General features: G+C 38.7%; 1 protein-coding gene across 1 annotated transcript in view; it reads right to left on the bottom strand.

Annotated features, from left to right (window-relative positions):
• COL24A1 (collagen type XXIV alpha 1 chain) overlaps positions 1-12,646 on the bottom strand; it is a 143,341-nt gene that overhangs the window by 109,216 nt on the left and 21,479 nt on the right. The window contains exons 4-7 of the mRNA XM_086754112.1: positions 11,548-11,601; positions 8,129-8,182; positions 4,957-5,010; positions 3,442-3,495 (exon numbers count right to left, since the gene is read on the bottom strand). Of these exons, the coding sequence (XP_086610238.1) occupies positions 3,442-3,495; positions 4,957-5,010; positions 8,129-8,182; positions 11,548-11,601 (216 nt within the window). The remainder of the gene's footprint in view (positions 1-3,441; positions 3,496-4,956; positions 5,011-8,128; positions 8,183-11,547; positions 11,602-12,646) is intronic.

Raw genomic sequence — 12,646 nt, 5'->3', positions numbered from 1 at the left:
TTATAGCCAATCTCTTAAAAAATATTTTCCAATGTCATTGTAAAGTACCTGCAACCACACAGGCACTGCAGTCATTCTAACGCATTGGCATGATCCCAGGCAAATTAATGCCCAGGAGTACTGTCATTTGGCTGACAATATACCCCCAGTACTCTGGCTACCAGAGGCAAGTACTAGCCTGTTTGCACCGTGAATTAAGTCCTTTTTTGGGGGAAGGAGGAAGCTTCCACTCTGTGAGGTCTCTGGACTGATATAAAGAAAGTTTTGAGTGCTGATTTAAAGATGGCCCTGTCAAGACAGCTCCAGATATAAGATCTATGCAACTGCTCTGGAAACAGCACTCTCCTCAAACTAACCCTCATCTCCTGCCATTGCTTCTCTGCTTCAAAAGATGCCTGAAAGAAACAGGCCTCTAAACACTTCTTAAACACGCAAGTTTCTACTCTTATGCTAGAACAAATTTGGAGCCCTAGTCCAAGCAAAATCTGACTTTTTATAATGTGTGTGACGGGTATGAGAAATATGTCATATTTTATATACAACCACAAGGATGCGTACTCCAACACATTGAGTGTAAGGAAAAATAAAGTCAATCACAATAATCTGTTCCCAGAGTCCTGATTATTAACATACGTTTGTTTTACTATCTCACTAAAAAACCTGCAGATTCTCAGCTTTAGAAAAAGAAACACATCCTTTCACAGTTGCAATCCAAAACAGTAGTTTACTAGTGCTATTCTATTACATTGAGGGCTTCAAAAAAAAATTTTTTTTTTTTTGAGTAAAGTGAATCTTTCCAAGAAACTCTGCTAACATGATCTCAGATATTTAGAAAAACAGAACTAAAAGCACATGGCTTCTCAAAGTCATTCTTGTCAAAAAAAAGTGATGCACACTGGCCTCAAACTTCCACGACATATGTTTCTGTATAAGCACCAAATAACGTTTCTCAAGAAATTCAGAACGAGGCAAATTCTTATTAGAAAACTTATTAAATGCTGCTTCCTCCAGAGCCACCGCCACCCTGGAGTGGGGCGATCACACCTGGTGGAGGGCAGCCGGTATTGCTGCGCACCCTTCACTTCAGCTCTCCAAAGCCACCACTCCAGTTACTAGGAAATGGACGGTGAATTCTATAAAGAAAAAACACTAATTTCTAGGTCTTTCAGAAAACACTGATGAAAGTCAACATGACAAAAAGTAATTGCTGTGAAATTAACATAGATTTGTATTACACTATTTAAAACACCTGGAAGAACATTAGACTTTTTATTTGCTATCAAATATCCCACTGTTAAGAAATGACTCAATTAACACAAGCTGACTGTCAAAATCAAATAAAACTTTAGCTATTAACTCATATGAAGGATTTTTTAATCTTCCATTTTACCTGGATGAGAAAGAATATTGGAAATATGTTATTTATTCAATATTATAGCAATTCTCCAGTAGTACTGGGGTACAAATAAAAAATGGAAGTACTTGATTTTTCTGCAGTTTTTTCTTACAGCTTGTTTACTTCACAGGTACTTGTGCTCACATTCCTTTGAAAATAATTTCTGAGATCACAACGAGCAAACAGTATGTTTACCTATTTACATATATTGAAAAGCAATAACTAAAGGTCAATTATTTAAAACATAAATGGTGGGCTTGTCATAAAAAAAAAAAAATAAGTGTGAAATACTTTAAACTGTTTACAGGTGTAGTACTATTTGAAAGCTGCTATTCTTACAGTCTGGGTCAGGCAGAAGTTATCTTAAACATGGTTCTAGTTAGCATTTGATGTGTACAACATGGAAACAGAGAGTAAAATTTCCAGTGATCAGTTGAGCATGATTCTCCACAGAGTCTCTAACTCTCAGATAAGGAGAGAATTCTTGTGGCAGGAAGAGAGCATGATGGCCATAAGATTTTAATTTCCTTGCCCCCAAATGTCAGTCTTATAATCTAGAACAAGTGACAGCTGCTTCTCATCTAAAAAGTTTTAAAACAAAAACTATTTTGTTTTCTAAGCAAAACCATAAACCTGACGAAATAAGAAAGCACAATACTTGGAGAATCGCAAGGTGGGCCAAGATCAGTGGTGACAAAAGCTATCAGTGGGGATGCAAAAGCTAACAGAGGGGGTGCAAATTCTTGTCACAGCTATTTGTTCTCTCAGTTCATAGAACTGTGGACCACATGTTTGGCAAAATAAATTTCCACACACCTCCTGGTGCTAATCCAATGACAGCTTCCTTTCCTGGTCACATTTTTACTATGTTTTGGTCAATTCATAAAAGAATAACTAGACTTTTTAAAAAAGAAATTGTCATACACTTTAATATCAAGACAATGTTGAATGAAGCCATCTTAAAACATAACACTGAATATTAATTTTGTTACAATACCATTTTTCTTTAATTTTAATAGCAAGTAAGCATTTAATTTCTATTCCCTCTCCATATGTCAGAAATTAAGGCCAAAAATACCAGGGCCTACTTTTGTAACAATTAATTCCATCCTTTTGATGGACACTTTACAGCTGCCTTTAGTGTTATGCAACTACTACAAAATTCTGCTGTGATATCCGTTTTCCATGTTTTTCTATTACACTTGCAACACCAAACTATCTTCTGCAAAGACAGCATTTAATAGTACTTTCCCCTCAGCTTTCTTGCTGATTTTTGCCACCTCACCAGTTTATCACCATCTGACTAATCAGAGCAGCCTACTGGACTCATGTCAGGTGATCTCTCATTCCACATAAACTATATTCTCTCCCTCAGTCTTCTGTGCTCATTTTCTTAAGGTTGTCTCATTTCCTCTGTTGACATCCTTCATGTTCCCTTCTGAAAACTATCTGTCTGCCATATGCTTTCCTGTGTACATAGGACTGCCATAATTTGGATATATTTCTCAAATGCATTATATGGCATCTGGCATTTCTCGTATTAAAAAAAAATAATAATTGTATTCTGTAGCATCCAAAATTGGAACTTATTCCACCTGACTTCTATTTTAGCAATTCTGGCACACATTTAGAAAAAAAGCAAATAATTCAGTGCAGAAATGATATGATCTCATGAAGCCTTTTCTGTACTACAAAATATAGAAAAAGAAATGAAAAGCTATTACTGAAAATTGAATATAATTGATTGCAAAATGGCTGTCTCTCACAGGCAAGCCTATCTTGCCTAGTACCTATTCTGTTTGAGCAGGGGCACATCGTGCCTTTTGAAGGACACCAATCTAAGGTAGAAGTGATTTACCGTCTATTGCCACGATCTCACCTAATTTAGTTGCAAGGGAACGTTTTGCACTGTTGGTCCTGAAGCCTGACACAGCACCACCAGCAGTCCTAAAGCCCTTCTATTGCCTCTTGATCACCAGACATCCACCTGATGGTCATGGATTTGAGCCAAGGAGGGTTACATGAAAATGGGAACAGAATCTTACCTTCTGGCCTTTGATCCCAGGTGGGCCTGGAAAGCCTATGGGGCCTGGATCACCCTGCACAACAAAACCATCCACAGTCACTGTGTTTCACTGGAACATGATACAAGCCTGTAAACATGTAGGACTTCATATTGTCTCTGCATTCTTGGACATTTGGTGTGAAAAAGTAGCTAATGTTGCTTTATCAGGCACAGATTTATTTTTTTTAGAGGAAGAAAATCAAAAAGGCAACAGTTCCTCAATCGTAATCATCTGGTGCAATCATATTGTAACCATCTCCTGCGTGATATAACATGGCCAAATCATGGCTGGAACAAACTTCGTTCACAACATTTACTTATAGACAACATAAATGGGAATGAGGAAGCTATACAATTCTTCACATAATCCTTCCCTCAGGAGTGGTTTCACCTCAAATTAATATATATTTTTAATTATTTAACTACTGTTATGCCAACAATCCTCAACCAGCAATCTGGACACCATTATGGCATGTGCTGCATAAAACATGGTTTAAATCCAATCTGTGTAAGAGACAACATGAAAAATGCATATAGACAAAGGTGTTAGGGTGGCATGTGACTATTCTCGTTCAAGTTCTTTGAACCCTGCAGTTACATGATGGCATATGTGAATGACAATTAGAGCACCTCAAATGCTAGGGAGTTAGAAAAAAAGATGCATTTTCTTATGCTTGTTGCAGTTAGGGAAGGAAGGAAAGTTGTTCCAGTTCTTTTTTCCTTACTTAGAACTGACAGTGAAGAGATACACTCTTTCAGGATTAAGGCCCAAATTCAAATGCAATGAGTCAAGGATCAGATTCTGGAAGTCAGTTAGCATCAAAATAAATTCAAGTCCATTACTTAGGGTGACCAAATTTGACTTAGGTGAAAAATTATAGTTCTCATTATTTGGGGTTCTTAAAATGCGTATTGATCTCATGATTTTTGATTATAGATGCATTCTACATGTATTTAGGTGTAGGTCGTACATATACATGAGTGGGCTTTAGACTGCTCTGTGGCACCTTGGGCTCATAAGAAAGCACATACCTCGAGTTTCAGGGGCACATGTATAACTCACAATGCTATGATTAGATTGCCAAAAGCAAAAACTGGTTAGCTTAAAATATCATTGCTATTTTCACAAAAGCTGCACTTCCATTTATCAGTGCATCAACAAACAGATTTCTGAATTTTGCTCAGCAACACTTTGTCCTGCTTCTGGCTAGAATAGTTAATTTTCACCTGGGCTGGGAGAGGAGCTGGAGGCATCTGTGGCTTGGGGACACAGCTGGAACAGTTTACCCAAATAACAGCCCAAGGGCTGTTCCATACAGCATATAAGTATCTAAGGTGCTCAGTATAAAAGGTGGGGATGGTGCTGAGGGGAAGCGTTTGCTACTTGAGACGGAGTTGGGCATCAGGATCCACTGTGAACTATCGTACTGTAAATTATGTGCTTCAACAAAAGAACAGAAGAGAAAGTATTTTTCTATAATTACAAAAATATTACCTTTTCTCCACGTTTTGCCTGTCCTGGAGAGAATCCTGGGTCTCCTTTAGGGCCCTGTTGCAAAGAAATTAAGCTCATTAATATCACCAGGGAAGAGAATACATGTGGAAACAAGTATTCTTACTGTTAGCGCAAGAGAAGGGGAATGCTCATATAAAATGTACTTGTTATTACAGATTTGCTTTCTCATAACTTTTTCAGTAAAGAACTACAACAAAATATAAGTGTGAGTTCACATCAAAATGAGATTTACATTTTCCAAATTTCATAATGTCACAAAAACACTCAATAAGAATATTTTATTGGTAAATCCGAGCAGGATTACAACACACACCCCAGCTGAAATACTCTCCATGGGGCCTCACCACTTCAGGGCACCACCTATTTCCCCAAACACTGTGCGAGATCATCAGGCTGCATTACTGCTTTAATTATAACCGTGTCCAGGCTTCCTCACACTCAGTACTGGGCCCACACAGTGCAGACATGGCAGCTGGGAAGGACAGAGCTGTAAACATGCAGTGAAGGCCTCTGTTCATTTATGAGTTACTTCCTAGTAGATTACACAGCTCATCACTCTTGGCCAGGAATTAGTTTGCATTCAAGACTAGGCCGAGGAGAGGGGAAGGATGCTGCCACACCAGTCTCTCCTACCTCAAATCCCCGCTGACAAAGCCAGGCACTGCAGGCCATGATGCCACAGAGGCCTGGGGCCTGCCATATGCCAGGAGCTGGGGCTGGTCAGAACAGCAAGGCTTGGCAGCCAGCCCCGCAGAGCTATCGGCTACCACAAACCCGCACCCCTTGGAGCCAAATTCACTGTCCTTAAACCAGGAGCCAACAGAAAGAGGTACCTCTTGCAACAGCCCTGGGTGAATGGCTTCACACTGACCAAGCTGTCACCTGGGAAGTTCCCAGAGCCATAGGCTGAGACCACATTCACACGCTAATAACAGAAAATAAAGTAACTGAGGAGGAAATGGGGAACCCCTTTCATCTAACTCCTACTAAAAGCTGCATGCAAAAAGCACCATAACTTTTCATTGACCTGTTTATACAAACGGCACAGGCTAAAACCATGCTCTTATTTCAAAGCTGTAGAGTCACTCAGAGTGTTGCTCACAAGCATAAAGACCTACTCTTCTCAATCAAAAATATGGTTTAGGTAGCCAAGCAAATAAATGTTACTATTAAAGTTATACCACAGCAGCACTAGATTAAAGATGATATGAGTCCTTCATTGAAAAGGAGCTAAAATTAACACTGGATGCTCAGAGGGACATACAAGACAAGCAGCACGAGGTTTCCTGACCATCAGCCATTTCAGACCTGCAACAGTCGTGGCTCTTACTTGAAGTGCTATGGCACCTGATCCTCCTCTTGCATGTGGTACTGCAGATCAGGGGTTATCCTTACCTCTGCAGTTAAGATTTGTACGTGTGAGGCCACTTGAGAAACTAAGCCTGTTGAATATGAAATAAAGCCTGGAAACACAGCAAAATGAATTTGTTGTGTTAACAGAACAGTGCCAGAATCAAGAAACTAGATTTTCTTAACTGATCTATTTTTCAGAAAGGCAGGCATATAGCCAAACCTCATGAATACTATTCATTGACTTTAAAAACATCCATCAACTGTTAATTGGGAATTAAATGCTGAGGACATCAGCTATCGATTGGAACTGCTAGCACACGCTCAGGGCTGGATACTATAAAGGATATTAGCTAACATTGTTCCATGCTTCAAAAGCAAGTGCACAAAGGATGCTTCAGCACAGGATCGAAAAATGCATGCATTTCAAAGGCAGAATAAAATTCTGCATTAATTTACTGCCAGAAAATTGTTCTAACTTGTCTGTGATGTTAAGATCAAACAAAAGTGTGTTTCATTTCAGCTTACACAGTCAGTGTGGGTCAACTGGATCTTCAGGGTCAAAACTTGGTGAGCACTTGGCTAACACTTATTTAAAATAAAAGTGTTTCAGAAGATACTTGTATTGAAAAGATAACCTATAGTCTAACAGAAATGAAAGAGATAAATATGTATATATTACTACGTGCTTAGTTAAGATATATAAATATAGGCACACACACATATACAATCCTTCTCTATTCTTAAAATAATGGAGACAGCTATAGAACTGATCAGAATTATGATCCAGTGGAGGGGGAAAATACATTATAAAACAAATCCTAGGAGTAAATGGTTACAATTATTTTCCTAGTAATGTATTCTAATATACAGCCAGCATAAATATTGTAAAAATTAATGAACAATGTCTAAGTTTAACCTTTCTTATAGAACTAGATAATAACAAAAGCACACACACAACAGAGTTACTTGATTTTACAATGTTTGACACTGAAAGCTTTATTAAATGTCTTTTCATGTCCTCAAGCAGTTTTTAACACCTGTCACGACAGGTCAGATTCCTGCCATTAGGAATTGTACTAAAACAAATCATGGTTGCTGCTGTTTTCCTCCTAACATATCTATCAAATCGTTCAAACTAAATATGAGTTGAAGGTATTCTGCAACTGCACAAATCTGTCAAATCTATTTAAAGGGCCTGTGTAACACAGGTTTGAGGGATTTTATTTGAGCTTCCAGTCTAGTATTTTTTTCTTTGGTTTCACATATCACATACATAAATCTTCAGAAAATTGTTCTAGCATATTAATCAAGTGATAATGTCTGAAATATTAGAATATTTAAATAACAAAGGTTAGGCACTGAGAAAAAAAAAGTGAGGCACTCAGAGAATGGCAGTTTATTTTTCTTCTTTTTTTTTAAAAAAAAAGGAAAAAAGCAAGGCAAAAGCTTACACAAATTAAATGTTTATTCTCACTTAAATTCCAGTTTATAAAAGAAGCCAAGTTGATTTATGGAACTCTTTTGGCAAGTACAAACTATTTGCATGGATCACAGTTTTCAGGTCATCATTCTGCACACATAGGGTTTTTTTTTTTCTCCTTGACTAAACTACTATTTTGTTTTGATTTAAAGTTCAATTTGATCGATTACATTTAATTAAAATGTGTTTGTAGTAACAGCCTCCATCTGTAAATCAAAGAAGGCCAATTGGTTCTATTATAGGAAACAGTTCTGGGGCTTCCAAAAAGTCATTAAGAAGTTCATGTATTTACATGGCAACATGGATAAATGAACTCACCTTTGGTCCTGGCAATCCTGGCAAACCTGGATTACCATGTGGTCCTGGAATACCCTATAAAAACAAAACAAAAAAAAACAAAGAGTGGGATTATTCAGCACTCCACTGAACAAGTGTAAACAGTTTGCAGAGAATCATTTTACTGCATCACTCTTGTTTTCAGAAGCACTGGTTGGGATTTTCAAAGAATTCTCAAGAAATAAAACACATGCATCTGCCTAAAAAATTTAAAGTGAAGTTGAATACTTCCCTTTCTTCTAAAAAGCTCAGTTCCTCTTGTCTTCCCAAGTAATTCTTAATGGGTATTTGGCACACAGTCATTGCAATGTTGCTCTCCAGCTACAAAACTTGGAGGCGTAGGATAAAAATAATCACATTCTGAGGTACTCAGTTATACACCACAAAGAGAACAAAATGCATCAGTTCTCATTGACTTAAAAGATGACTCAAAGCAACGTATTCCACCTTTTTGAAACAAATAATAGAAGAAAAAACAACCCTTCACCAACCCGATTCTTCCATGCTCAGTGTAGAAAATGGGCTTGTTACTAAAAGAGCTGGACTTAAACCATTCCAGGAACAAAACAGGCTATTAGGACTATCTATGCCTTCCTGGATAAGTGTCTGTTCCTGCAATACACTCAGCAATCTTCACTCCTCGACAAACTGCACATAAGGGAAAATATTTGTTGCAATGGCTGTCAGCAGTTATTCATTTTCCAAACACTGAAGGACCAAACTGGCAAAAACCTATCCCTGGTAAAGTTGAACTCACTAAGGCCAGAATTCCACCAAACAGTTAATCCAAATACTAAAAATAATAAGAATCCTTTCCAGCTTTCTCATATATTTAGTGGTCTTACAACAGATAAACTCAGTGTTTGTCTTTCCCTCAACAGGAGACTGAATTTATCGGTGATACCTTGCAGTAACACTGAAAGCTGTATCTGTTAAGTGCTCCCTCTCACTAATGACAATGTTGACATAACTCCACAGAAATGCTAATCCCATGTTCTGTTTGAGAGATTAACTGGCAATTCTGGAGGCGCTCTCAGCAATTCTAGGAGAATGGAAACAAATAGAAAGTGCCAATGTAGCTGCAGTGCTGAAGTGGGTCCTAGCTTTGCAGTGTTGTTATCTTGGGTCATAGTACTGCAACACAGAGGTGCAAAAGTATCTTTATGAAATGAGAGGCATCAGGGGAATTTAATCTCATCACTAATTCTGAAATGGCTGAAATTTCATTATTGAGAAACTCAGAATAAGCCAAGACACTTAGAAAGCCTTAACTGTCAAATGTGGACTTCTCTGCCATAGAATTACAGAGATGAAAATATTTTTAAATGGAAATCTCTAACCATTAATCAGACATTCATACCATGCCCAAAGTGTCCAACCCATGTGAATCTCTGTCAGGATTAGGTTTGGCCACACACCCAAGAGAGCCTGAAGAAGGCCTGGGCAATGCGGCATTGCACTCTGCTGCTTCCCTTTGGCACCTCAGGTCAGAGATTTCAGAATCACAAACGGCAGCTCATCTGATGCAAGGCAGAAGTCTCAGGGCAGACTGGTAGATGTGGAGACGAACTTTGCATCAACAGGGATTTATGTGGTTTTTGGCTCAAAAAATTCCTCTATCAGGCCACGTATCTTCACTAGCTGTACTTGCTTGAATTTATCAGCATTGCGCAAACTAAAGAGCACTGTAATTTAAAAAAAAATATTTATTTGGTCACATAGTTTTATAGGCTTTCTGGGCCCACATAAATATGTATTTTAAACTCAGAACTACTGGTAAATATTCACCTTGGACATTTCTATGCTTTTTCAGGCTCCCTATTATAAGCTGTCTCCTCACATTGGAGACCATGTCCTACTCAATAATTAATCCAGAAAAACCACACAGCAGAGCACTGTGCTCTTAAGTACTCTACACCTGTAAAAGACAACCTGCAGGAAAAAAAAAAACAAACAAACAAACAAAAAAAACCACAACCAAAACTGAGCAAGATAAGAAATCTCAGCAACAGTAATGGCTTTAAACATATGGGCAGCCTCCTCTAAACCTTCTCACTTGTGAGGATCTACTTGGGATTGTGGAATCCTGCCTGCGATGCAGAAGTGTCCAACAGATGCACTTTGCAAAATAAAAAGTAGAGTTGTAGAACCTGTCAGGTCTTATGTAGAAAGATAATTTGGAAAAGAAAAAAAGGAGCCAAGAAGTCAGGAAGATATGGATTTAAGGGAACACTTCTCATTTTATACTTTTAAATGTGTCTTGTCCACTCCCTTATCTCCAGCTGCTCTAAAGCACCAGCTAGTTTTCACCCCCTTTGACGAGTGCACTTTCCTACCCAGTCAGACCAAGTTTTGAAAGCCAACACAACACAATATGTTTGACACGCTGTTGAGCAGCAGCTGGTTTAAACGGTCCTCAAAGGTAGAGTCAAAACTCCTCCCACAGGTCTGCCAAGCCTTCATATAAAATATTCCCTTATCTCCCAGTTGTGATTGCCTAGATGAATGTGCTCCAGACGTAACTGCTTACATCCCAAATACCATGGCCTGAAATCTTCTACACAATAAATGTCAACCTGTTCTCTCCACCTGCCCTTCCCCTAACACTCCCCAAATCAACCATGACCTCAGGGACTTCGCAAGCGTTTTTTTTGTGTACACGATTGTGTGAACACAGATTTACCAGAGAGAATTTACCCTCTTTTGCCCTACCAACTAGTCCTCGCAGTGGCGCAGGCTTCTCCCATGCTCTTGGCAGCTGGGGTGCCGGTTTCCCGCTCACTGCGACGCAGCCTGTGCTCTGTCCCCTGGCATGGGGCAAGGCTGCTGGCCCTGCTCCTGTTTGGCTGCACTCACTCACACGAAATAAATCAACGTTTGCTATTGTACCTCATTTCTTGGGCAAATTACCCAGATACCGACCACCTCTTTTATTAAGTTGCTATAACACAAGATAATAAAACAGATTTTTGGGAGTGGTTTTTTTCCCCTTCTGTCTTGCAGTGGTTAATTTTGTATCCACCGTCTGCTCTTCTGTGGCTGTGGCATGCACTGCTCACTCCCCCTCATTCTAAAAACAAATGAGCGTGACCTTAGATTGCAGCAGATGGGAGCAGCATGAAAAAACTAAAAGTTAATACTGCGAGCAGAAAGCTAGGTACACATGAAACAGTGCTCTGTGTACGCACTGATAAACAAAATTAACTACGGAGGCTCACAGACGGAAAAAAAAAACCCGTTTGCTTTGCCTTACCTTAACCTATCTGCCAAATATTAGGAATCATACACTTTCATAATCACAAAACATAAAAATAAAGTTGAGAAAAACAAAATGGTGCAGCCTCCAGTTTGATTATCAGTGACTGCCTAGAGCTACAGAACAACACAGCTGTTTTACTCACCCGAGGACCTCTCTTTCCTGATGGACCAGGTAAACCTGGAGGACCTGGAGGACCCTGATGATAGAAAATCAAAACAATTGAGGCTAAAACCCAATACAAGGACAGTATCACAAGTCTGAATCACACCAGTTCTTCTAACTGATGACTTTCTGCTTGCGCAGACCTTCTCAACTTGAAAAACAATTCCCAAACTACAAGCATGTGTGTTTTCACTCTGGCTCTAAACCAGATTTCTGTTTGGAAAGTATCTTATGTCAGAGGAATTGGAGCTAACAATCTAGATAGAAACTTTTACTTAAGTGTATTTGTGTTAATGGAAAAGAACAGTTTAAGGGTTAGAAACAAGCAAGTGCAGTGTATTTCAAAACAGATAATAGAAAATAATTAAGCCTTTTTAATAAGCATGCTGGCATGCCAAACACATTTTAGAAGAGTGAGAGGTAACTGTAAAAATAATGAGATACTACCTCACAGAAAAGACAGACGTGAAATAGAAGAAAATAAATGTGGACAAATGATTGTTCAGTTACCTATTAGAAGATTACTATAAGAATAACCAGTAGCATGTTCACCCTTGCATATAATATCATATAATTCTTTTTAAAGAAAAAAAAGCACATTTTAAAAAATGTTAGTATATAACCAGATGTATCTTTTGCAAATAAATTAGATTATTCATCACTATAAGAATATTAGACAGTGTACCACTCCCTGGACATCTAGTTGTTTTGGCCATAGAAATCTTTCCTTTTCTGCATGTGACTGCTGTTCACATTCAAAACCCCAGGACCTACTTCATTGTACTCAAACACAAATGAGAGTTCTAGACTAAAACCTGCACTAATTTATATTTTATCTATCATATTTGAGTCCTAAGGAGGAATATTCTTAAGGGTGAATTCAACTCCCATCCAAACACCAGCACGGCCAGTCTCAGCTTTAACAGAATCCAAGTACACACACCGCAAGGGAAGATGAGCCTCAGGAAAGTCAGACCTCACGAAGGAAGTCAGTCAGAGACAGCAGGAAGGGATTCAACTTGCTCTTTCACCTAAGCTTCCTCGCACTCCTGTGTTCTATCATACTGCAGCCTCTCAGC

This window comes from Chlamydotis macqueenii, chromosome 8 (genome assembly GCF_036417535.1).
Source record: "Chlamydotis macqueenii isolate bChlMac1 chromosome 8, bChlMac1.mat, whole genome shotgun sequence".
NCBI lineage: Eukaryota > Metazoa > Chordata > Aves > Otidiformes > Otididae > Chlamydotis > Chlamydotis macqueenii.
This window is presented reverse-complemented; position numbering and strand designations above follow the sequence as displayed.